Here is a 26,998-nt window from a genome sequence, read left to right as displayed (position 1 = left end):
TATGGATGAATAATACTCCATTGTGTATATATACCACATTTTCTTTATTCATCTGTTGTTGGACACTTAAGTTGAATCACAATGTTGTCTACTGTGAACAGTGCTGTCTCCATTGTGGCTGTACTAGTTTACATTCCCACCCCCAGTGTTTAAGAGTTTGCTTTTCTCCACATCCTCACCAGAATTTGTTATTTTTTTGTCTTTTTGATTATAGCCATCCTTCCCCGGGTGAGATGCTATCTCACTTTGGTTTTGATATGCATTTCCCCGGTGATTAGTAATGTTGAGCATTTTTTTCATATATGTCTTATATCATTGGTATGTCTTTGTGATCATAGCAGCCATGGATATTGAGAAATATCTGTTCAGATTGTTTGCCTATTGTTTTCTTTTTTAAGAGACAGTGTCTCAATCTGTCGCCTAGGCTGAAGTGAAGTTGTGGCAGGCCAATTCTCTCTGACAATCGCACAGATAAGCCAACGTGACAGTCACCCGGACAGGCCTGCATAGCCCTCCAGTGACACAGACAGATTTCCATAGCACTGCCTTGACACTGAGCAAATAGTTAAACCTAGGGAAATCAATGCCCAGACATCAAAGCTAGAAATGAAACATGTGATCAGTAGGAGCCTTGCATGGGCTGCTCCCTAATCTGGAGCAAGCCAAAATAATGGAGAGTCTTTGATTCCTAGTGCCAGGACCTGTATCTGGTATGAGTCAAGGTAACAGAGGCAGCTTTTTGAATAGATTCATTGGAGAGTCTTAGGCAGCTCTCTGTACCAAGCTGTAAAGGAGGTAAAATAGAAATAATCACTCCAGTACCACAGTAGACAGGCCTTGAAGTTACTGGGATCCTTTTAATCGGACTTAGCAAGCATTTTTGTCTCTATCCTTCCACTTAAAACAAAATTAGTTACCAGTAGACTTAGGCGAATGCTATATTGCACATAGGTTCGTAACCCCAACCTACAGAAGCACTAAGAAAATTGTAACACTTTGAGTTGATCTGGTGGAATTATCTCCAGCCTTCTCACTGTATCTGGTTATAGCAATAAATTCCCTTCTTTCCTAGTTTGTCTGCTTCTTGCCATTGGGCCTCAAGAAAATGCAGCCAGACCTGCCTTGGTTCTCGGAACAAAGTGACATGATCACAGTTCACTGTGAGCTCAGCAAACTCCTGGACCCAAGCTATCTTCCCTCCTCAGACTCCTGAGTAGCTGGGATTACAGGCATGAAACACTATACCCAGCTAATTAAAAAAAATTTTTTTTTTTGGTACAGATGAGGTCTTGCTATGTTGCCCATGCTGGTCTCTTACTCCTGGTCTCAAGAGATCCTCCAGTCTTGGCCATTTTTAAATCAGATTAGTTGTTTATTTTTATTTTTGCTTTTGTTGCCTGTGCTTTTGAGGTCCTATTCACAAAATCTTTTCCCAGACCAATGTCCTAGAGTGTCTCCTCAGTGTTTTCTTATAGTCGTTTTATTGTTTGGGGTCTTATATTTAGGTCTTTGATACATTTTGAATTGATTTTTTCCATAGGATGAGACATGGGATCTAGTTTCATTCTGCAAATAATTATCGAGTTTTCCCAGCACCATTTTTTTTTTTTAATTTGAGACATGGTCTCACTCCATCTCCCAGGCTGGAATGCAATGCTGTGATCATGGCTCACTGCAGCCTAAACCTCTGGGACTCAAGCAATCCTGCCACCTAGCCTCCTGAGTAGTTGAGAACACAGGTGTGTGCCACCACACAAGGCTCATTTTAACAGTTTTTGTAGAGATGGGTCTCCCTATGTTGCTCAGCGGGTCACGTGATCTTCCCCTCTCGGCCTCCCAAACTGTTAGGATTACAGGTGTGACCCACTCTACCTGGCTCCAGCACCATTTTTTGAAGAGACTATTATTTCCCCAGCCAATGTTCTATAGTGTCTTTGTAAAAAAATCAATTGACTATTGGTATATGGATTAATTTCTGAGTTCTCTATTCTGTCTCATCGGTCCATGTGTCTGTTTTTATGCCAATACCATGCAGCTTTGGCTACTCCAGCTTTGTAGTATATTTTGAGGTTGACACAGTGATACCTCCAGCTTTGTTCTTTCTGCTCAGGAATGCTTTGACTATTCAGGGTCTTTAGTGATTCCATACAAACTATAAAAAATGTTTTTTCTGTTTCTGTGAAGAATGTCATTGGTATTTTGATAGGAATTGCACTGATTCTGTAGATTGCTTTGGGTAGTAACTATAACTTTTTAAAGACAAAATTTATTATGTGTTCAAACCATTCCTTCCCATTCAAAATTAGAACATGGAGTTTTAATTTAAACTGTATAGTCGTGTTCATAGTGAGCCACTTGGTGTGAAATGAGAACGTAGCTTGGAATATCAATTTTCCCAACATGTTGTTGAGTAATTTATCCTTTTCCTGATTGACTGGCAGGACTCATTACATGACTACATAGTTTGCAGGGCCCAATACAAATTAAAAATTCAGGGCTCATTGTTCAAAACATCTAAATAATTTTAAGACGACGACAGCAGAGTCTTTAACCAATATGTGGGCCCTTCTAAGAGCAGGGCTTTGTATAACTGCAGGTCACACACCCATGAAGCTGGGACTTGTGATAGTAAACATTGTAACAGCAAATACTTGCTATGTACCAGGCTCTGTTCTGAATGCTTTACCTGTCACTCAGGTGAGTACGTTTATTATTTCCATTTTAGAGAAGAAAAAATGGAGGCACAGAGTGGTTAAACAATTTGCACAAGATACTAGGGGGTAGAGCAGGACTTGAACTCAGGTGCTTTGTTTCTCCAAATCTTTACGTTTTTCCCCAAATCTTTATGTCTTTACCCCTAGGCCATACTGCTTCTAGGATAGTTTCTTAATCATATATTAGGTTCTGTTTGGAGGATATACATTCTGTTCCATTGATCTGCTGATGCTTGCATTAGCCAGGCACTTTTAATTACTGGAACTTGATATAATTGAATATTGACAGGTTTGGCACTCATATTCTTTTTAAGAATGTTCTGCCGGGTGCGGTGGCTCAGGCCTATGATCCCAGCACTTTGGGAGGCCAAGGCGGGTGGATCACAAGGTCAAGAGATCGAGACCATCCTGGTCAACATGATGAAACCCCGTCTCTACTAAAAATACAAAAATTAGCTGGGCATGGTGGCGTGTGCCTGTAGTCCCAGCTACTCAGGAGGCTGAGGCAGGAGAATTGCTTGAACCCAGGAGACGGAGGTTGCGGTGAGCCGAGATCGTGCCATTGCACTCCAGCAACTGGGTAAAAATAGCAAAAGTCCGTCTCAAAAAAAAAAAAATGTTCTTAATTATCTTGCCCATTTATTCCTTCAGGTCAATTTTAGGATATTCGTGTCAACTTATTTAAAAAAGCAAAAACAAAAGGATCATTGGTATTTTGATTAGGATTACATTCAAATTATTGGTTACCGTGGGGATGAACTGGCATCTTCTCTTCCCATTTGTAAGTGTAACAGGTCTTTGTTTTTTTTTTTTTTTGAGACCAAGTCTTGTTCTCTCACCCAGGTTGCAGTGCAGTGGTACCATCTCAGCTCACTGCAAACACCACCCCTTGGGTTCAAGTGATTCTCCTGCCTCAACTGCCCAAGCAGCTGGGATTACAAGTGCCTGCCACCATGCCTGACTAATCTTATTTTTTGCATTTTTAGTAGAGATGGAGTTTCACCATGTTGGCCAGGCTGGTCTTGAACTCCTAATCTCAGGTGATCGATCTGCCTGCCTCAGATTCCCAAAGTGCTGGGATTACAGGGGTGAGCCACTGCGCCCAGCCCACAAGTCTTTCTATTTATTTAGGTTTGTAAATTTCTCGGTTGAGTTTTATATTTTTATTCACAGAAATAACACATTTTTTGTTGGGGGAGTTAGTAGATATTTTATAATTGCAATTAATGTGAATGATTTTTTTTTCTTTCAGGAATATAACTGGCAATTTCTTAAAGAAATTACTTATTTTAAAAAATTGGTAGCTACTAAATATTGGGCACCTATTATGTGCCAGGGATTTATTATTTTATGAGAAAAATAAGGCTTTTAGTGAAAAACATCAGCTCTTTGTCCTATTTCTCACCACCCTGATTACCTATCCAGAGGCCTCCACTTCTAATTCATTTACCTGTTCCTTCCTATTTATCTTATTGTCTTAATAATGTGCAATATACAACCATTTCTTAATCCTTTTCAGATTCTGGTAATTATTGACTTTCAACTACATAATCTGACAATGTAGCTCTCTTTCAGCTCCTTCTCCAGCCACTCAGAAACACACACACACAGAGCTCACATGTAAACATATACACAATTTTCTCCTTTTCCACCATCCTACTATAACAGAATTGCTAGTTCAAGAAATATTGTGCTTATATTATTATAGGGAGATAAATATTATTCATAATTTCTTTCCTTTAAAATATGATATTTTTCTTGGAGTTAATACTTACATCATTTTAAAAATTTTAATACTTTTTAAAAAAACGTTCTTTCAGCAATGTATCTCTAAACTTCCTGCCAGAGGTATAAAATCTATTTTTGGTATGTTTGGATATAGCATGTCATCTATCAGTTTCAAATTTTTCTTAAAAATCTCTCTCCTGGCACCCTCCATACCTGGACTAGCTTCTCCCAGGCACCATATATTGTCATTCTGGGCTTCCCATCACTATTGTTCCATGGATCCCTCTTGTCTCTCTGCTGAAATGGATCACCTGTTTTCTGGGTACCATGTCTTTCTCTTTAAAGATTTACTCTCTCATTTTGGAGGAGCACATCCTCCATTGGCTTTTGAAAAAGAAAGCATGGGAAGAACATTTTTGAAACGTTGTAAGGGTGAAATATTATTATTCTACCCTTACACTTGGTTGATAATTTCACTGGGTATAGAATTTTAGGTTTAGATTATTTCCCTCCAGAATTTTGAAGGCATTGCTAATTATCTTAGAGCTTTGAGCATTGCTGGTGAAAAGTCTCATGCCATTCTGATCCTAATCCTTATCATGTGGCGTGCTTGTTCTGAAAGCTATTGGATCTTCCCTGTGCTTCTGGGGCTCTGAAATTTCACAGTATTATGCCTTAGACAAGTCATTTTTCATTCATTATCCTGGGCTTTTGGTAGTATCTTTTTTAAAAAAAGAAACTTTTGACAGTATATTTGATACATTTAGACATAAAGGCTGATTCACTATACCTAATAATTCCTAATATTTATAATTTCGAATCACTATATATAAGTAAGGTATTTACATTGTTTTCTTGTCTCTACTGATTGCTTTTATGCTAAGCTCTTGCCTCAAAAAATAGAAAGAAAAAAGTGGTAACTATGTGAGATGATGGATACGTTAATTTGTTTGACTGTAGCAACCATTTCATTATCTATATGTATTTGAAAACATATTATAGTATACCTTATATATACGCAATAAAATTCATTTAAAAGTTTTAAACACTTAGCAAATAAATTTATCTGCATTTTAATGGTATCAATCTGGAAATTTGTGCCCTTCAGTTCTAGAAATTTAGAGTATTAATTTTAATTTTAATTTTTTGAGACAGAATCTCACTGTTGCCTAGGCTAGAGGGCAGTGGCACAATCTCAGCTCATTGCAACCTCTGCTTCCTGGGCTCAAGTGATTCTCCTGCCTCAGGCTCCTGAGTAGCTGGGATTACAGGCACGCACCACCATGCCCAGCTAACTTTTGTGTTTTTAGTAGAGATGGGGTGTCACCATGTTGGCCAGGCTGGTCTTGAACTCCTGATCTCAAGTGATTCCCCCCACATCAGCCTCCCAAAGTGTTGGGATTACAGGCGTGAGCCACCACATCCAGCTGAATATTTCTGTTTAAAACTACCCTACTCTTTTTTTCATGAATGCAGTATTTTTTCTCAGTGGAGTTTTCTTCTACTCCCTGCTTTATCTCTGTTTCTTCAGAGTTTATTTTCTTGTTTGTTTCTTTTTATCTCTGTTTTCCATGTTAGGGAATTTTCTCAAATAATCACACTCCTTCCCTCAGCTGTTTCCAGTGTCCCTGAGTTCATAGCTTTGATTCAACCTCTCCTGAGAGAAAACTTCTGGCTTCTGCTGTGACGAAGGAGTGACAATTGTAGGCTATATTGGAAGAATGTATTTGTGAATTTGTAGTCTGAAAGGGTCTTTTTCTTTTGAAATATGATCTCACTCTGTCACCCAGGCTGAAGTGTAATGGTACGATCATGGCGCATTGCAGCCATGACCTCCTGGGCGCAGGCGATCCTCCCAAGTCAGCCTTCCAAGAACTGTAGAGACCAAATCTCTACAGTTTTTACTCCCTGCATAGACAGTCTCACTATATTGCCCAGGCTGGTCTCAAACTCCTGGCGTCAAGCAAAGCTCCCGCCTTGGCCTCCCAAAGTGCCAGGATCACAAGATTGAGCCATTGTGCCTGGCTTGAAAGTGTCTTCCTGTAGGTTTTTCAATGAGTTTTCCTGTTTTCACACTACCAGTACTACCATCATCCCTTTCTCAGGTTCAGTTCCTGAAAGCTTTTGCTCTTGATGTGATTTAGCTTATTTCTTTTTAACTTCTCTCCCTGTCTCCTGCCCACATCCATCACAAATACTGAATGTTCAACTTTTTTCAGATTGTTAAGTCAGTCACCACACAGTCATCTGCTTTTCGGCTTCTAAAATGTTACTGGCATCTTTTATCTGGTGTGGTCTTGAGTCTTCTTGATCCTTGTGGTTTTATGGATTTTACTATTTATTTCTCCTACCTAACTGTAATTTTGTACCTGTTGACCAACCTCTTCCTATCTCCCTTTCCCTTACTCCTCCTGGCCTCTGGTAACCATTATTCTACTATTTCTGGATCAATCTTTTTAGGTTTCATGTATCAGTGATATCATGCAGTATTCATCTTTCTGTACTTGGCTTATTTCACTTAATGTAATGTCTTTGAGGTTCATCCATGTTGCTGCAAATGATAGGATTTCATTCCTTCTTATGGCTGAATAGTATTCCACTGTATATATATATACGACATTTTCTCCGTCCATTCATCCACTGATGGACATGTGGATTCCACATCTTGGCTATTGTGAAAAGTGCTGCAACAAACATGGGGATGCAGATATCTCTTATACATAATGATTTCCTTTACCTTGCATAAATTCCCAGTAGTAAGATTGCTAGATCATATGGTAGTTCTATTATTACTATTATTATTTTGAGACAGGGTCTTGCTCTGTCACCATGCTGGAGTGCATTGGCAGGATCACTGCAGTGTCAACCTCCCAGACCCAAGCAATCCTCCTGCCTCACCCTCCTGCGTAGTTGGGACTATAAGCATAAACCACTGTGCCTGGCTAATTTTTTACTCTTTATACTGGAGATGAGGTCTCGCCTTGTTGCCCAGACTAGTCTCCAAGTCCTGAGCTCAGGCAGTCCCCCTGCCTTGGCCTCCTTGGGCTGGATTATCACGCTCAGCCCTATTTTTAATATTTAAGAATATTAAATATACTGTTGTCACTATATTTATGGACATATTGTTGTCCATAATGGCTGTACTAATTTATATCCCATCAAGTGTATATTTCCCTTTCTCCATACCCTTGTCAGCATTTGCTATTTTCTGTCTTTTTAGTAATGGTCATTCTAACTGGGGTAAGGTGATATCTTACTGTGGGTTTCATTTGCATTTCCCTAATTATGAGTGATGTTGAGCATTTTAAAATATACTTGTTGGCCAGTTTTGTGTCTTTTTTTTTTTTTAATAGAGATGAAATCCTGCTCTGTCACCCAGGCTGGAGTGCAGTGGCGTGATCTCGGCTCATTACCAACCTCCACTGCCTGGTTCAAGCAATTCTCTTGCCTCAGCCTCCCAAGTAGCTGGGACTACAGGCTCGCTATTTTTTTGTGTGTTTGTAGTAGAGATGGGATTTCACCATGTTGGCCAGGCTGTTCCCGAATTCCTGATCTCAGGTGATCCGCCTGTCTTGGTCTCCCAAAGTTCTAAGACTATAGGTGTGAGCCATGGTGCCCAGCCTTCTGTGTCTTCTTCTTCTTTTTTTTTTTTTCTTTTATAAAGACGGCGTTTCACCATGTTGGTCAGGCTGGTCTTGAACTCCCGACCTCAGGTGATCCGCCCCCCTTGGCCTCCAAAGTGCTTGGATTACAGGCGTGAGCCACCATGCCTGGCCCTGTGTCTTCTTTTGAGAAATATTTATTCAGATCGTTTGCCCACTTTTTTTTTTTTTTGAAACAAAGTCTCACTGTTAACTCCCACTTTTAAGTGAGAACCTATGGTATTTAGTTTTCTGTTACTATGTCAATTCACTTTAGAGAATGGCCTCCAGCTCTAACCATGTTGCTGCAAAGGACATGGCTTTGTTCTTTTTTTATGACTGCATAGTATTCCATGGTGTATATGCAGCACACTTTCTTCATCCAATTCACCATTGATGGGCACCTAGGTTGATTCATGTCTCTGCTATTGTGAATTGCACTGTGATGAACATGAGAGTGCATGTATCTTTTGATAGAATGATTTATTTTCATTTGAATATATACCCAGTGATGGCATTGCTGGATTGAATGGTAGTTCTATTTTCAGTTCTTTGAGAAGTCTTCAAATTGCTTTCCTTAGTGACTGAACTAATTTACATGTCCACTGAAGTGTGTATGCATTCCCTTTTCTCCACAGCCTTGCCAGCATCTGCTGTTTTTCAAGTTTCTAATAGTAGCCGTTCTAACTGGTGTGAGATGGTATCTCACTGTGCTTTTGATTTTATTTCTCTGATGATTACTGATGTGGAGCAGTTTTTCACATGTTTGTTGGCCACTTGTATGTATTCTTTTGAGAAATGTCTGTTCATGTCTTTTGCCCATTTTAAATGGGATTATTTGTTTTTTGCTTGTTCAATTGTTTAAGTTCCTTATAGATTCTGGACGTTAGACCTTTGTCAAATGTGTAGTTTGCAAATATTTTCTCCCATTCTGCATGTTTTCTGTTTACTCTGTTGACATTTTCTTTTGACATGCAGAAGCTTTTTTTTTTTTTTTTAACTTTAGGTTCTGGGATACATGTGCAGATCATGCAGGATTGTTGCATAGGTACACACATGGCAATGTGGTTTGCTGCCCTCATCCCCCCAGTCACCTACATCTGGCATTTCTCCCCACATTATCTCTCCCCGATGTCCCCACCCCCGACTGTCCCTCCTTTGCCCCCCCAACAGACCCCACTGTGTAATGCTGCTCTCCCTGTGTCCATGTGTTCTCATTGTTCAACACCTGCCCATGAATGAGAAAATGTGGTATTTGATTTTCTGTTCTTGTGCCAGTTTGCTGAGAATGATGGTTTCCAGATCCATCCATGTCCCTACATAGGACACAAACTCATCATTTTTTATGGCTGCATAGTATTCCATGGTGAATATATGCCACATTTCCCTTGTCCAGTCTATTGTCGATGGGCATTTGGGTTGGTTCCAGGTCTTTGCTATTGTAAACAGTGCCACTATGAACATACATGTGCCTGTGTCTTTATAATAGAATGATTTATAATCCTTTGGGTATATACTCAGTAATGGGATTGCTGGGTCAAATGGAATTTCTATTTCTAGGTCCTTGAGGAAGCACTACACTGTCTTCCACAATGGTTGAACTATAATTTACACTCCCACCGACAGTGTAAAAGGGTTCCTATTTCTTCACATCCTCTCTAGCATCTGTTGTCTACAGATTTTTTAATGATTGCCATTGTAACTGGCGTGAGGTGGTATCTCAATGTGGTTTTGATTTGCATTTCTCTAATAATTAGTGATGATGAACATTTTTTCATATGTTTGTTGCCCTCATGTATGTCTTTTTTTGAAAAGTGTCTCTTCATATCCTTTGCCCACTTTTGGATGGTTTTTTTTTTCTTATAAATCTGTTTTAGTTCTTTGTAGATTCTGGATATTAGCCCTTTGTCAGATGGGTAGATTGCAAAAATTTTTTCCCATTCTATTGGTTGCCAGTTCACTCTAATGGGTGAACCATGTCCTCAGGGGAGTGGGCTGATACACCCAGCAATTTTCTTGCCCGTTTTAAAAAAATAGTTATTTGAGTTTTTGCTATTTGTTTGTCTGAGTTACCTATATTTTCTGGATATTAACCTCATGTCAAATACTGAGTTTGCAAAGATTTTCTCCATTTCATAGGTTGTCTCTTCACTCTGTTGATTGTTTCCTTTGTTGTGTAGAAGCTTTCTGGTTTGATGTAATTCTATTTGTCTATTTTTGCTTTTGTTGCCTATGCTTTTTAGGTCTTATTAAAAAAAAATCCTTTCCCAGACCAATGTCACAAACCATTGACCAGTGTCACAAACCATTTCCCAATGTTTTCTTCTAGAAGTTTCACAGTTTCTGATCTTATGTTTGTCTTTTCAGTGGATATTTAGGGTCTTAAAACATTGATTTTTCATTCTTTACTAAAGTGCTCATTACTTTTAAGAGTCAAGTAGCTTTGTTTTTCCTAGGTGTATACATGATAAATATTGATAATGTAATACCTTTTTCTTCTTCTTTTTTTTTTTTAATAGAGATGGGGCTTTACCATGTTGGCCAGGCTGGTCTTGAACTTCTAACCTCAAACAATCCACCAGTCTTGGCCTCCCAAAGTTCTGGGATTACAGGCGTGAGCCACCGTGCCCGGCCGACCTTGCTATATACTAGATATATCACTTATTTTCTTTCACAGCCTATTGTCTTGGGCAGCTGTGGTGCACAAGATCTGTATTAAATGCTTAACACATACACACAGATAGCACACACAAATGTTTGCCATCCTGAATGTCTAAAATAGCATATTCCTGCTGCCATTTTTCTTAGTTAGCAGGCTTTATAAACATAGAAACAACCCTGATTTTTAAAGAATTAGGAACATTATTGCAAACAAAGTAAATGACCAGCATGTTGTCTTCCTTTAGACCCCTTTCTTAATAGTATTATACAAGAAATTTCAACTTTCTGGTATCTTCCTAGTTCCCAACTGCAGCTTTACAAGGACACCTGCTATGATCATGCCATTAAAATTGTAAACCACTCCCTCTCCCTCAAAATATAATCCTTTTTTGCAACGTCTATTTTTTCCATAGCACCTTTTACCATCTAACATATTACACAATTTAGTTGATTATCATTTTTTATGGTTTTTAACCATCCCCTTTACACACACACACACACACTTTCTCTCTCTCTCTCTCTCTCTCTCTCTCTCTCTCTCTCTCTCCCTCCCTCCCTCCCTCCCTCCCTCCCTCCTTGAAAGCAGGAATCTTTGCCTGTTTTGTCCATTGATTTTCCTAGGTACTTAGAATAGTGCCTTTCACATGGTAGGGACTTTATAAATATTTACTAAATGAATAAATGCATCAACGAACACTGCGGTGGCCGTAGGCAGTTCTTGACTTTTTCTGTTGCCTGAAGTCGAGTCAATTGCCAACTTTACTACTTCATTTCTGGAGTTAAATTCTAGTATGTGTTTATATGGTGGGGAGATGGGGAGGTGGACAATATTAAATGCATAGTAGATTACATAGAGTTGCAAGTGCCAAAAAGGAAACAAAACACTGGAGAACAAAAACCGGGAGATGAGAGGCTAACATTTTAGATGAGAGGAAGATCAGGTAAAAGATGAATTAGCAGTGAAAATCTGAAAGAAGTGGAGGTTCAAGGCATATGGATACCTGGAGGAAGAACATTCTAGGCAGAAGGGATGGAAAGCACAGACACTGAAGATGAGATCATGTCTGATGTTTTTGGAGGAAAAGCAAGTGGTCCGGTGTGTCTGAATCACAGAGAAGGAGAGGATGGGGAGAAGAAAACAAGGCCAGAGAAGTAAATGGAGGGGAGGTGGCCAGATCATGTAAGGAAGCAAAGATCACAAAAGAACTTTAGTTTTTATCCTAAGTGAGGTACGAATCCACTGGAGAATTTTAAGCACAGGAGGACATGAACTGATTTACATTTAACAGAATCATTCTCACTGAGGTTTTGAGAACAGACAGCATAGGAACAAGAATAGAAGCAGGGATGTGGCTGGGTACAGTGGCTCACACTTGTAATCTCAGCACTTTGAGAGGTCAAGCTGGGCAGATCACAAGGTCAGGAGTTCAAGATCAGCCTGATCAATCTGGTGAAATCCTGTTTCCATCTCAAACAAACAAACAAACAAAACAACAGTAGGGATGCAAGTTATGATGCCACCTTTGTTATACAGATGAGAAGTAATGGTGGCTAGGACCAGAGTAGCAGCAATAGGGGTGGTAAAAGGTACTGAGTTTCAGAAATATTTTGAAGGAAAAGCTAGTGGGATTTGCTAATGGACTAAGTGTGTGGTGTAAAATAAATACAGAAATAGAAGATAACATGAAGATAACATCATAGTTTCTGGCTTAAGTAACTTGAACAACAAAGTGAGCACTAGCTAAGATGAGGAAGAAAGAAACAGATTGAGGGGGATGAGGAATGTGGTTTGAAACATTTTAGCCTATCAGTCATGTCAAGTATGTAGTTAGACAATGAGTTGGAGAGTCCTAGGCAGGAGACAGAAATCTGACAATCATAGTTCATTGAGTTTTTGTTTTTTCTTTGACAGAGTCTCACTATGTCACTCAGGCTAGAATGCAGTGGTGCAATCTCAGTTCACTACAACATCCACCTCCCAGCTTCAAGTAATTCTCTTGCCTCAGCCTCCCGGGTAGCTGGGACCATATGCATGCACCACCATGCCTGCCTAATTTTTGTAGTTTGAGTAGAGATGAAGTTTCGCCATATTGCGCAGGTTGGTCTCAAACTCCTGGCCTCAAGTGATCCACCCTCTTTGGCTTCCCAAAGTGCTGGATTACAGATGCGAGCCACTGTGCCTGGCTTCATTGATGGATTTTAACACCATATTATTGGAAAGGGAACATCTAGAGAACGAAGCACATCAAAAAGAGAAAAGTCCAAGTACTGAGCCAGGGGAATCATCAAATATTTAGAGGATGAGATGATGAATCAGCTAAATGGAATAAGATGGAAAGACCAGCAATACAGGAAGAAAGCTGGTGAACGTGGTATCCTGGAAAGTGGGTAAATAACCTTTTTCAAGGATGGAGAATTGTCCAAACGTGTAAAAATGCTGGTAACAGGATGTTTAAGATGATAATTGAGAAATGACTATTGAGGTTAGCAATGCAGAATATCATAATTGAACTGTGTCCCCATAAAAAGATGTGTTGGAAGACTAACTCCTATTACCTCAGAATGTGACTTTATTTAAACACAGGGTTTTTACAAATGTAATCAAATTGAAATGAGGTCATTAGGGTGGACCCCAGTATAATACGACTGGTCTTATAAAAAGGGAGAAGTTTAGGCACACAGAGAGAAGCACACAAGGGGAACACCCTGTGAAGATTGAGGTTATGCTGACTTATCCAAGGAACAATCAGGAATTAGGACGGAAACCTGAACAGATTCTTCCTAGAACCTGCAGGGGAAGCATGGCCCTGCTGACACCTTGATTTCGTAATTCCAACCTCCAGACCTGTGAGAGAATAAATTTCTGTGTTTTAGCCACCTAGTTTGTGGTACTTTGTCACTGCAGCCCTAGCAAGCTAATACATGGAGATAAATGATTGTCATGAGAAGAAAAATTACAATAAAATTAAAAGGATCTAATTGGAGAGGGATCCAGAGAGAATAACAAGGAGGAAGCTGAATAGAGTGTGTATAATCAAGACTTTTAAGGTGTTTTTTCCATAAAACGAAGGAGAAAAATAGAAGAAGGCAGAAAAGCAAATGGTCTGAAAGAGCAGTTTTTTGTTTTTTAAGTGAGTGAAATAATAGTATGTTTGATACTAATGGGAATGATTCATTAGAGAAGGAAAATTTGAACTTGCAGGAGATGGGGTAGATCTGTCTGCACGGAAGGAGACTGAGACTCACAAGGATAGGTTACTCACGAACAATAGGAAGTAAAAAGGGTACAGAAGCACAGGTGCAGGGAGATGGCAGTGGCTTCATATCCTCCCACTGCTCAGAGAAGTAAGAAATAAAGCCATCAACTGAGAGTTACAAAAACTGGAAATTGGTAGAAAGTGAAGAAAATGAAATGGCAATTTGGGAGTGTGGGAAAGAGCAGAAACTGGTCGTAGTAAGTGACAATTTTCATATGCTATTGAAACTGATTGGCACACTTTATTTAAAATTTTCTCATCTACATTTATAATCAAAATTAGCCTACAGTTTTTTGGGGGATGGGTTATGTGTCAGTACTGGGTTAAAGCATTTCTACTAATTAGCTCATTCATTTCTCATAGTAACAAGGAAATCATATATGCCTTCCTCTGCTTTTTTTTTTTTTTTTGAGACAGTCTCACTCTGTTGCCAGACTGCAGTGCAGTGGTGTGATCTCGGCTCACTGCAACTTCCGCCTCCCGGGTTCAAGCGATTCTCCTGCCTCAGGCTCCTGAGTAGCTGGGATTACAGGTACGCACCATCACACCTGGCTAATTTTTGTATTTTAGTAGAGACAGTGTTTCACCTTGATGGTCAGACTGGTCTTGAACCCCTGACCTCTTGATCCGCCTCCCAAAGTGCTGGGATCATAAGCATGAGCCACCGCACCTGGCCACTTCCTCTGCTTTTTGGATGAGGAAATTGCAGTGGGGGATAAGGACACAGTGAAGTAAGAGTTTTAAAACAAAGTTGGGATTCACACCAAGGTCTATAGCTCCAAGATTAATGCTTTTAACCAGCAATTCATGCTAACTTTATAAACTAGCTTTTCAACCTATGTTAAGTTCTAGAAGAGGTGATATAAAAATGGGAATTATCTATTCTTTGGAAATCACAAAAAACTCACTAAAAGAAAACATCAGTTTTAAAAATACAATATTTAAAATGAAGAAATAAGGCAGGTACGGTGGCTCACACCTGTAATCCCAGCACTTTGGGAGGCCAAAGCAGGAGGATGGCTTGAGGCCAGGAGTTTGAAATCATCCTGAGTAACACAGTGAGACCCTCATCTCCACAAAAAATTTAAAAAACTAGTCAGGTGTGATGGTGCACACTTATAGTCCTAACTACTCAGGAGTCTGAGGCAGGAGGATTGCTTAGGCCTAGGAGTTTGAGGTTGCAGTAAGCTATGATCTTACCATTGCACTCCATCCTGGGCAACAGAGCGAGACCCTGTCTCTATAAAACAAGTAAACAAACAAACGAAAATGAAATGAAGAAATAAAGAGGTAATGGCTTGTTAATTGAATAAACATCTTTCTATTTACATGTGGCTATTTCTACTTAAAAGAATGAAGCCTTTAATTTAATAAATATTCTTAGGAAAAGATGTGAATGATTACTATCAACCTCATTCATCACCATGTTCTATCTGTCTCTTATCACTGTTCTGTCTCCAAATACATTGCAAACCACTCTCTTTATTTTCATAAGCCATCTTTCTTAGGGTAGGCTGCCACTACACATGACTGGACTATTGCATGGCCTTTCTGTTGGTTCTGCCTCACTTTCCTGTACCGCGTGTACTCATTCTGTACACAGCAACTGGAAGAACTTATTTTCTGTGTATTTACTATTTTACAACTGAGTGCTGCCAACAAAGTAGCCTAATTATAAAATATTCAGCTGTATATAATAATGTATAGTGCTTAATTACAAATGGAAAGCATAATTTTTGAAAAATGAACACTTGAACATAACATAGGATCCTATAAAAAGGCATTAAGCCAAGTGGTTTTTAATTTGCTTATGCTGACATTTCTCCTTTTATCCTTTTTTTTTTTTCCAGCCACTGGAGTATTTCATGATCTTTCTTCTTTATATGTTTCCAGTGGAATTATTTTCCCAAGTCACTCTTCCCAACAGAAAAAAACTAAAATGTACTAAATGAACTCTAATTCCAGTAATTTCATGAAAAATCACAACAAGCTCCATTTGCCAGAGATTTCCCTAGCAGAGAGAGGTGACCTAAGTACATCATGAGCACCTTGACATATTTGTTCTTAATAATCTTTTCTCTCTAGGGCTTAGCAGTATGAGTGGCATATATTAAATGCTCACTAAATATATCTTAAACACTATTAAATGAGTACAACATTTAATATTTTGTAAGAGAGTCTAAAATTTTTTGAGCCATAAACGGGATGCTCCGATAGAGTGCTTCTGTATTTCAATTATATAATCATGTGATTTTTTTTTTCGTAAAACTATGAGTTTTGAGCTCTCTGAGGTACACATTTTCTTTTTCATTCTTGACAGCTAATTTGTAATACTTTCCACTGGTCACATACTTGCCCTTTTATCTAAAATGTCAAGTTTCTCAAAGTTTACCTTGAAGCATGACCAAAGACTGTCGAAGTCGGCTGTTTTCTTTCCGGGTGTTTGTTAGTTTTTCTTTCAGGCTTTTTATTTTGGTGCACAATTCTTCCTTTGACAATTCTGCTAAAGGCTCCTCATCCTCACTGGAGCTTTCACCAGGCAGAAAGGCATTTCCTGAATATGGGTCTCTCTAAAATAGAAGGCAGGCACAACAAAAGAAGCCTCATAGCATCTTTAATGGTTTATCCCAGGTTAACCATTGCATGTTGTTGGGACTTCATCAGACCCACGAATTTCTTGTTCTCACAGGCACCTCCTGCTACTGAGCATGAAGTGGATGTGCTGGAGGCGCCCCACAACCATGCTCCCCCAACATCCACCGTGATCCACATCCGCAGCGAGACCTCCGTGCCTGACCATGCCATCTGGTCCCTGTTCAACACCCTCCTCATGAACTCCTGCTGCCTGGACTTTATAGCGTTCTCCCACTCCGTGAAGTCTATGGACAGGAAGATGGTTGGCGACCTGACCGGGGCCCAGGCCTATGCCTCCACCGCCAAGTGCCTGAACGTCTGGGTCCTGACCGTGGACATCATCATGACCATTCTGCTTATCATCATCCCAATACTGATTTTGCAAGACTATCAATAGATCAAGAGGAATCATCTTGGCCAGGGAACCTGCTCTGCTCGTGACCTGTCTCCCACGTACTCAACCTTCCATTCCTCACCCTGCTCCGGAGCTGAGTCCTTTATCTGCCCTTTATCCTCACACACTTTTCTACAGTGGCATTCAATACAGTGCATGTGTTCCTGGTTAAAAAAAAGAAAGTAAAAACTAAAAAAAAAAAAAAAAATTTCCAGAAAGTAAAATTTTGTAGCTTCTCTTACAGTTTTCAATTCCTAGAGCCTAAATATTCTGTATTTATGTTTAAATCCTGAGAACTGATGTCATTAATATGCAACAAAAGATGTGCAAGATCCATATGAGGGAAGCAAAAAAAAAAATTGACTGAAAGATAATCTAAATTAATGTAGAGAGAATCATGTTGAAAGATAAGAAGGCTTAATTAATTTGCCATTTGTTCAATTATCAGTTTATTGTGAAACTATAATTGTGGTTCATTATTTACAAGTAATATTGTTTTTATTAGATTGCAACATTATTGGTGAAAATGGTAAAAAGTATTTGTTGAGGGTACATCAGGCATTTAGTGGTGGTGTAGGTACTTTATCTGTACCTTTATATGAAATGCCCACTTTACAAATGAGAGAATAGATTCAGAGATATTGTCATTTGTTAAAGGTCACACATCTAGTAAACACTGGAGCATGGAAGAGATCTCAAGATTGGCTCCTGTAGAATCCTTAATTTAAAAAAATGTTGATTATCCCAAAATTGAGCCATAGAATTAATATGATTTCAATAAAAATCTAACAAGATATTTTGGTAACCTAATAAATTGGTTCTAAAATTTATATGGAAGAACAAAAGGCCAAAAATATCCAAAGCAATGCTAAAGAAGTATAAGAAGAAGGGTCTTTCTTCACAAATAAAAAGGCTTATTAAAAATCTAGAGCAATTAAAACAGTAGGCTGCTGGTTCAGGGATAGACAACATGACCAAGAAATAGAAGACAGTGACCCGAGACTGGGCATGGTGGTTCATGCCTGTACTCCCAGTACTCTGGGAGGCTGAGGCAGCACGATCTGTTAAGCCCAGAAGTTCAAGGCCAGCCTAGGCAATGTGACAAAACCATGTTTCTACAAAAAATACAGTAATTATCCAGGCATGGTGGTGCACACCTGTAGTCCTGGTTACTTGGGATACTGAGATGGAAGGATTGCTTGAACTTGGTAGGTTGAGGCTGTGGTGAGCCATGATCACATCACAGACTGGAAGACAGAGCAAAACCCCGTCTAAAAAAAAAAAAAAAGAGAGAGTGCCCCAAAATAGATGCACACAGATAAAGAACTTCGACATGATAGAGGTGGCATGGCAGCTTACTGCAGAAATGGGATCTGTTCAACAAATAAAGCTTAGAAAAATTGGTTAACCATTTGGAAAAAAAAATAAAGGAAATGGATCTCTTATTACACACACACACACGCACAACTTCAGATGGGTTAAGAATGTAAACATCAAGAACAGAACTTTAAGTTTTGCAAGAAAATGAAGTGCAGGTATTTTGAACTTGGGGCAGGAAAGAATTTCTTAGGCATAAAAATCATTGATCATAATTAGAAAGATTAATACAGTCAGTTAAATGAAAATTAAGAACTTTTGTTCATTAAGGCACATTAAAGAAAGTGAAAAGACACATCACAACTTGTGGATATTTGCAATACTGTTAAGTGGCAAATCAGTAAGGAAAAAGAAGCCAGCAACTCAATGGAAAAATAGGCAAAAGACACAAACAATTTACAGAACAAAAAACCCATAGGGCTTATAAATATACAAAGGGATGCTCAACCTCATTAACAATCAGGGAAAAGATGATCCAGATGACAATGAGATATCATTTGGGGCAAAAAAAAAAAAAAAAAAAGAATGAGCTTGACAAGAGCATGGAGTAGACACAGATCAATGGAATTTCCTCATATTGCTGGTGGGAATGTAAATTGGCAAAACTACGCTGGAAAACATTTGACATTATCTTGTAAAGTTTAACATTCACCTACCCTCTGATCTTGTAATTGATTTATAGGTCTATACATAAGGGACACTTTCAACATTTGTATACAAGGAAATATGTCCAAGACTTTCAATAACAGTGTTGCTCATAATATCGAAAACCTGAAAACAGCCCAAATTCCCATTGATAGGACAATGGGCAAAGAAGTTGTGTTAGTTACAAGTTGGGATATTATACAACATTGATAGTGAATAAATTATAGCCAAAATGAACTACTCTGGTAAAATGTAGAGTGAGAAATGCAAGTTCCAGAAGTAAACATAATATGGTACACTTTTTGTAAAGTTTGAGAACAGGTAAAACTAATGATATATTATCTAGATAAATATATGATATATAATCCATAATATATATGTTTAAATAGAAATGGGTAATGAGACTACATTACAGGTGTGTATGTATATTTTTATAACACTATTTTTGTTATTATTTATTTATTTATTTACTTTTTGAGTTGGAGTCTCTGTCTCCCAGGCTGGAGTGCTGGAGTGCAGTGGCATGATCTCAACTCACTGCAACCTCCACCTCCCGGGTTCAAGTGATTCTTCTGCCTCAGCCCTCCAAGTAGCTGGGATTTCAGGCATGTGCCACCATGTCCAGCTATTTTTTTCTTTTGGTACATTTTGTAGAGACAAGGTTTTGCCATATTGCCAAAGCTGGTTTCAAACTCGTGATGTTAAGTGATCTGCTCACCTCAGCCTCCCAATGTGCTGGGATTACAGGCATGAGCCCCCACACCCAGACTATAAAGCTTTTAAAACACAAGTAAATTAAGCAAAATTGAATATGATTGCCTTTAGAATAAGGCAGGCAGGGGATGGGGTAGGCGAGGAGTCTGTAGGAAGTTATGAGTTATAATAATGTTTTAGGTCTTGGGATGGGCAGCAGATTTATTGGAGCACATAGTATTTTTTAAGTAAAAAATGAAAGCTCACTTGAGGCAATATATAGAGAATATCTATCATATCGCATTGCACATAGTAAACATTCAATAGTCATTTTTTTGGCTGTTTGCTGTGGCTCATGCCTGCAATCCCAGTACTTGGGAAGGCCAAGGCAGGTGGATCACTTGAAGTCAGGAGTTCAACACCAGCCTAGCCAATGTAGTGAAACCTTGCTTCTACTAAAAGTACAAAAAAATTAGCCAGGCATGGTGGCATGCGCCTGTAATCCCAGCTACTCTCGAGGCTGAGGCACGAGAATCACTTGGACCCGGGAGGTGGAGACTAGTCAGCCGAGATCGCGCCACTGCACTCCAGCCTGGCAACAGAGTAAGACTCTGTCTCAAAAAAAAAAAAAATCATTTTTATTGTGTTAGTATACAACATTATTTCTTTCTCTGTAATTAATCTCCTTTCTCCATTTCCATTCATATTTCCCATTTATAACCTTCTGATTGAGACTATGCTATAAGGAGGTCTCAATTTGGGGGATTATTGAATCAGAGAAGGTAGAGAACAGATTCAGTCAAAGAAAAGCATTCACATTTACCTTTTAGTTTAAAACATAGTCTTAAAGGTCAATAGCAAGACAATTATTTGAAAACATGCTTTTAAGTTGTAACATTCAAGCTGCGCTGAGAGAAAAAGATTTTCTCAAACTACCAAACTGGCATATAAATATATATATACACACACACACACATACATGCATGTATATATATACATACATATATATATATCTACAAATCTGGAAATTGAGTACAGAGTGGAATTTATAAGGATACAAACCTAGAAGTTTGTTGTATAAAATGTTAAAAATTTAACATGAGTGTAGAAGAGGTAAAAGCATGACATAAAGAAAGCCTCTACTGCCCAGGAAAAGAAAAGACCTGGTGCATAGAGGTGGAACCTGGGGAATGAGAACTTAATTGGCATGAAATCTGATTTAAATGTCTTTGCTCTTCCTGCCCTGCCCTTTAGGGGGAAAGACAATGAATTTCAGGGGTTGGGGGTATACGATAGAGACATATGGATAAACGGGCAATCCCAGAACAGCAGGCTGGTTCCTTGCTTAGTGCATTCGTAAGTTCTCTAAGGAGCCCTCATGTTCAGCATCAAGGCAACATGGTGTCTCTCTGGGCCATAGACTGGAAATGACCAAATTGGTGTCCAGACAAATGGCCCAGAGACTGCATCCAGATTTCCCAGAGGTCATAAAAACAGCTGGAGAATCCAAATGGTGCTTGTGCCCTAGTTAGGGGATAGGTAAGTTCTGGGGCAACTAATGAAATATAAACAGCTGGCCAGGCATGGTGGCTCACATTGTAATCCCAGCACTTTGGGAGGCCAAGGCAGGCAGATCACTTGAAGTCAAGAGTTTGAGACCAGCCTGGCCAAAAGGTGAAATGTGTCTCTACTGAAAATACAAAAAAATTATTAAAAAAAAATAATAAAAATTTTAAAAAGCCGGGCATGCTGGCTCATGCCTGTAATCCAAGCACTTTGGAGGCCAAGGCAGGCAGATTACCTGAGGTCGGGAGTTCAAGACCAGCCTGACCAACATGGTGAAACCCCATCTTTATTAAAAATAAATAAATAAATAAAATTTTAAAAAATAAAAAAATAAAAATTAGCTGGGTGTGGTGGCTCACGCCTGTAATCACAGCTACCTGGGAGGCTGAGGCATGAGAATCATTTGAACCCAGGAGGTGGAGGTTGCAGTGAGCAGACATCATTCTACTGCACTCCAGCCAAGGTGGCAGAGCGAGACTCCATCTCAAAAAAGAAAAACAAAAGAGAATACGAACAGCTTAATAGCTAGACAGAGAGGCCACAAGGTGTTAGAACATTATAGAGGGTGGCAGTGTGAGCTGGGATGGCAAACTTCAGCAGCAGCTACCAGTAGAATCCCCAATGGACCTGTAAGGATTGGCTCAGTGGTAACACCAAGGGATACCCTGTAACAAGGCAGGAAAATTAAAACCTCAGTAAAAGATCAAGTATCTTTCCCCAGAGGCTGAAGGTAAGACTTTGAAAAACTTGGTTCACTTCCCAAGAAAAGAAGTACAAAGTGGAAGAAGGGAAGAATTCAGAATTCATTGAGACTTAAATCCTGAAGTGACTTAAATAATAATAGCTCAGAAAGATTGTTTTACACTAGAAAATGAATAAACAAGTTTAAGCTTTTTCTTGTCTTATCAATCAATAACGGAGAATTGAAAGCCAGATGAGATCGGTTACAGAAAATACAATTAGATTTTTATATGATTTGTAGCATTTCCATTCAACCTTTAGTTTATTTTGTTTATTTAGATTTTTATATGATTTGTAGCATTTCCATTCAACCTTTAGTTTATTTATTTATTATTATTATTATTATTATTTTCTGGAAGCAGGGTCTTGCTCTGTTGCCCGGGCTGGAGTGCAGTGACACAATTTTAGCTCATATGTATATGTTTATATATTTCATTGTTATATATGTATTTGCATATATATATACATGTGCAATAATACATCTTATAGTGATGCAAATTACTAACATATGTAGACAAATAGCTAATGTACTCACATTAAATGTATAAATCCTAAAGAAAAAATGACATATTGATTAAATAGAAATAAGAAACTCTTAAAAACTGAAGACAGCCTATTGAGACCATAATCCTATGAGCAGTAATTACAATCTATGGTCTAGTTTTTGTTAGCAAGTTTTAGCAAGTTGCTACAAGAAGGACATAAGGCGAAAGCCAATCCATTTGTAAGCATCAGTGGAAGGAAATAAAGTTAATAGACTCATATTAGATTGGAAGACTATATTTATAATATCTCAAACCATAAGAGACAAATTTCTATAATAGATAACATATTTGTGCAAATCAATAAGAATTGACAGAACAGGAAATCCACCGGAATAAACCGAGAAAACAAACAGAAAACAAAAAATAGAAAAATGGACAGTGCAGAGACTGCTATCTATCTCCAGGTATCTGTTCTTCCATTCTTGTATAGTACACTAAATGTTTTTAGCTGGGCTCAAGTTGTCAGCTAAAGACTTCATTTCCCTGACTCCCAAGCAGCTCAGTGTGACTATATGACTAAGTTCCCTCCAATAGGATATGAGCAAGAGTGTTGTGGACCACTGACTTATTCATAATCTTAAAGGAACAGGCATGGCTTCTTCTGTTGGCAGAGGGGAAGGCATGATGAGAGAGTGATGATGGTCATCTTAGAGCCAGAGATAGAGGCTGTGTGTTGAGGGAGGTAGATCAACAAGGTAAGAGGGACCCTCAACATGCGGAGCTGCTATAGCACACCTAAACTGCTCGTACTATGAGGTAAGAGGGAAATAAACTTCATCCTGTATAAGCCATTTATATGTTATTTGGGTCTTTTTTACAGCCTGTGCAACATATATCACAACTAGTCCAAAACTTAGTACCCAGAAGTAGGAATATCTAAAACCTGAAATACATTTGAATTACTGAGGTCAGGTGGTAGGCACACTAGATAGCAGTTGATTCTTGGTAGACTTTGGGGCATATTTGGTACAACAGTCACCTGGAATACCTTTAAATGCAGAGCACACGCTTACTGAACCTGGAAGAATGCTGGTGTGTATCAGCTACTCCTTTTCAGTGCTGGTCAGCTTGCAAGCAGACATGGAAGGCTCTTTTAGTGCAGTATGCAATTCAAATGAACGGAAAGTACAATGATGTTCAATCTTCAACTTTTGAAAAAGCCAATTACTTTTATGTCTAAATAGCAGGAGGTAAGACTGTATCCTCGAAGCTTTCTCAAGAGTTTTCTTTAAATGTTCTTGCCAGATAATGAAATCCAGCCCAGATGTAAGCTTCAGATGCAGGGTGTTACCTTCAAGCTTTTTGTTTTGTATGGTTGTTTAGATAAATTGGAGAGAAAAGAGGCTGAACACAGATGCCATAATTGAAGAGAACAGTTTTCAGGCTTACAATCTATGATCAAATAAAATCTCTGGCTATAGTGAATTTCAATGGAACAAAAAAGAAATAAGTGGTTTAGAAAGCTATTAAGTTTTTGCTAAAGAAGTCTCAATACTGGTCTGTAAGAGCATGTGACTGTTTTACCTCTCAAGCAATCCTTGAGTTCCCCCAAACCTGCACCAGGAGATTAAAACAATGAGGTATCATTTTTGCCCATCAATTTGGCAAAAATTAGAAATCTGGATATTAATGCTAATGGTTAGGAAAGTACAAATATAGGAACCTCTTAAACACTGATGCTGGGCATGCAGACTGATATGAACACTCTTGAAAGTAATCTTATAATATCTAGTCAAGTGAACTAGAAATAAACATATACCTTAAAAGGTATAAATCACTCTCCCATGTATTATCCCAGATAAATTGTCACACAGTTTTTTTTTTTTTTCCTTTTGAGACAAGGTCTGACCCTGTCACCCAGCCTGAAGTGCAGTGGTGGGAACGCAGCTCAATGTAGCCTCAAACTCTTGGGCTCAAGCAATCCTCTCACCTCGGCTTCCCAAGTAGCTGGGACTACAGGTGTGAGTGATTGCACCTAGTTAATTATTTTTTTTTTGGTAGAGACAGAGTCTCTCTGTGTTGCCCAGGTTGGTCTTAAACTCCTGGGCTCAAGTGATCCTCCCGCCTTGGCCTTCCAAAGTGCTGGGACTATAGGCATGAGCCACCGACCCAGCCTTACACATTTTCTTAAAAGGACATGTATAAGGATATTTACTTTGTCACTTTTTGTGGTAGCAAGATGCTGGAGGTAACCTGGGTATTCATGACTGAGGAAACGATAAATAAAACATGGTACTATTCAGCAGCTAGAAGCAAGGGATCGGATGTATACATAGTAATACAGATAGATATTAAAAACAGTGCTAATTGTGTGAAAGCAAGCAAAGTGTCCATCAATGAATGAATGGATAAAGAAACTGTAGTATTAATATATTTATAAGCCCTAAAAAGGAATGAATTATCACTATTTGCCACAAAGTAGATGAGCCTGGAGGATGTTATGTTAGGTGAAATAAACCACAAACAGAAAGAAAATTATTGCATGATCTCACTTATATCTGGAATCTAAAACAAACTTTCAAATATACAGAGCTAGAGAACAAAACAGTAATTACCAGGGCAGATGGGGCTTACAGGAGAGAAAATGGGGAGATGTAAGTCAGAGGATACGAAGTAGCAGATATACAGAACAAACAAGTTTAGAGATCTAATGTACAACAGGAGGACCATAGGTAATAAAATTGTATTGTGTTTGGGATTCATGCTACATGTATAGATTTTATCTGTTCTTGTCACAAAAATTTTAAATGGGCAACTATGAGAGTGATGGATATGTTTCATTATAGTAACCTTTTACTGTCTGTATGTTTCCAATAATATGTTGTATACCTGAAATACACACAATAAAATTTATTAAAAAAAAACAGTGCTGATTGAAAATCCGAAACAGATTAAGGTCTATAACACTACTGTACTACCAAACGATGTACACATAAGGTGTTGTGTGGTTTGTATTAAATAATAAGAAAAAGATTGAAAACAACCTATATCTATCACAGGAAACCAGTTATATAAAGGATGGTGAATACACACAGTGTAACAACATGGAGCTGTAAAAGCGACAAAGCACTTTATATAATAATGAAAATATCTTCAAAATATATTAAGTAAAAAAGCAAAGTATAAAGAAATATATATGTTTAGTTAATTTTTTGCCAAAGGTGGGGCTAAGAATATACATTCATATTTGATTTATTTGAACAAAGAAACACTAGAAAGATAAACAAGAAAGCAGTAAGTGTAATTACTTGTATTGGGAGGCTGGCGGCAGGAACGGGGTAGGTGGGAGACAGGGATGTGAGGGAGACTTTTCACTGTTCACCTTTAAAAAACATTTTAAACTATAAGAATGTAAGATTTATTTAAATAATTAAGGATACATGAAATAAAACACTATATTACAGAGACATACACAAATATATGTATTACAAAAACACACAAAAAGATACAGAAATAAATATACTGATTGGCTGTCCAAAGCATAGGTGGGTAATGGAAGTGGGGAATTCAGATTTAAAAGGAAAAAATGAATAAATAAAAATAGGAGAGATGCCCTGACCAAACCAGTGATAAGGACAGGCCACAAACTGAGGTCTAAAAAGAAAAACAAAGAGTCTTAAAGATGAGGCATTGGCTGGGCACGGTGACTGATGCCTGTAATCCCAGCACTTTGGGAAGCCAAGGTAGAAGGATCACGAGATCAAGAGATCGAGACCATCCTGGCCAACATAATGAAATACCATCTCCACTAAAAATACAAAAATTGCCGGGCGCGGTGGCTCAAGCCTGTAATCCCAGCACTTTGGGAGGCTGAGGCGGGTGGATCACGAGGCCAACAGATCGAGACCATCCTGGTCAACATGGCGAAACCCCGTCTCTACTAGAAATACGAAAAATTAGCTGGGCATGGTGGCGCGTGCCTGTAATCCCAGCTACTCCGGAGGCTAAGGCAGGAGAATTGCCTGAACCCAGGAGGTGGAGGTTGTGGTGAGCCGAGATCGCGCCATTGCACTCCAGCCTGGGTAACAAGAGTGAAACTCTGTCTCAAAAAAAAACCAAAAATACAAAAATTAGCTGGGTGTGGTGGCAGGAGCCTGTAGTCCTGCCACCACACCCTACTTGGGAGGCTGAGGAAGGAGAATCACTTGAACCTGGGAGGTGGAGGTTGCAATGAGCTAAGATCATGCCACTGCACTCCAGCCTGAGGGAGACTCCGTCTAAAAAAAAAAGAGGGATTCTAATTTCTTCAGTATTTGGGGAGGAAAAATATTTTCTGACAGTTTGCTGATCTTTAATTTCTTAGACTGTTATTGAATAATAGAAGCAGGTAAATTGTCTGTTGACTATGTTTCTAATTCAACACTTCAACATTTAAAAAAAAAGAACATAAGATGGTCCAGTG

The 26,998-nt window shown here is 38.7% G+C and overlaps 1 protein-coding gene across 1 annotated transcript in view; it reads right to left on the bottom strand.

The window, feature by feature from the left end:
* The window catches only part of BEND6 (BEN domain containing 6), a 48,912-nt gene that overhangs the window by 21,298 nt on the left and 616 nt on the right, over positions 1-26,998 (bottom strand). Inside the window, exon 2 of the mRNA XM_035295985.3 lies at positions 16,394-16,571. Within this exon, the coding sequence (XP_035151876.1) occupies positions 16,394-16,571 (178 nt within the window). The remainder of the gene's footprint in view (positions 1-16,393; positions 16,572-26,998) is intronic.

The sequence above is a fragment of the Callithrix jacchus genome, chromosome 4, assembly GCF_049354715.1.
Source record: "Callithrix jacchus isolate 240 chromosome 4, calJac240_pri, whole genome shotgun sequence".
Classification (NCBI taxonomy): domain Eukaryota; kingdom Metazoa; phylum Chordata; class Mammalia; order Primates; family Cebidae; genus Callithrix; species Callithrix jacchus.
This window is presented reverse-complemented; position numbering and strand designations above follow the sequence as displayed.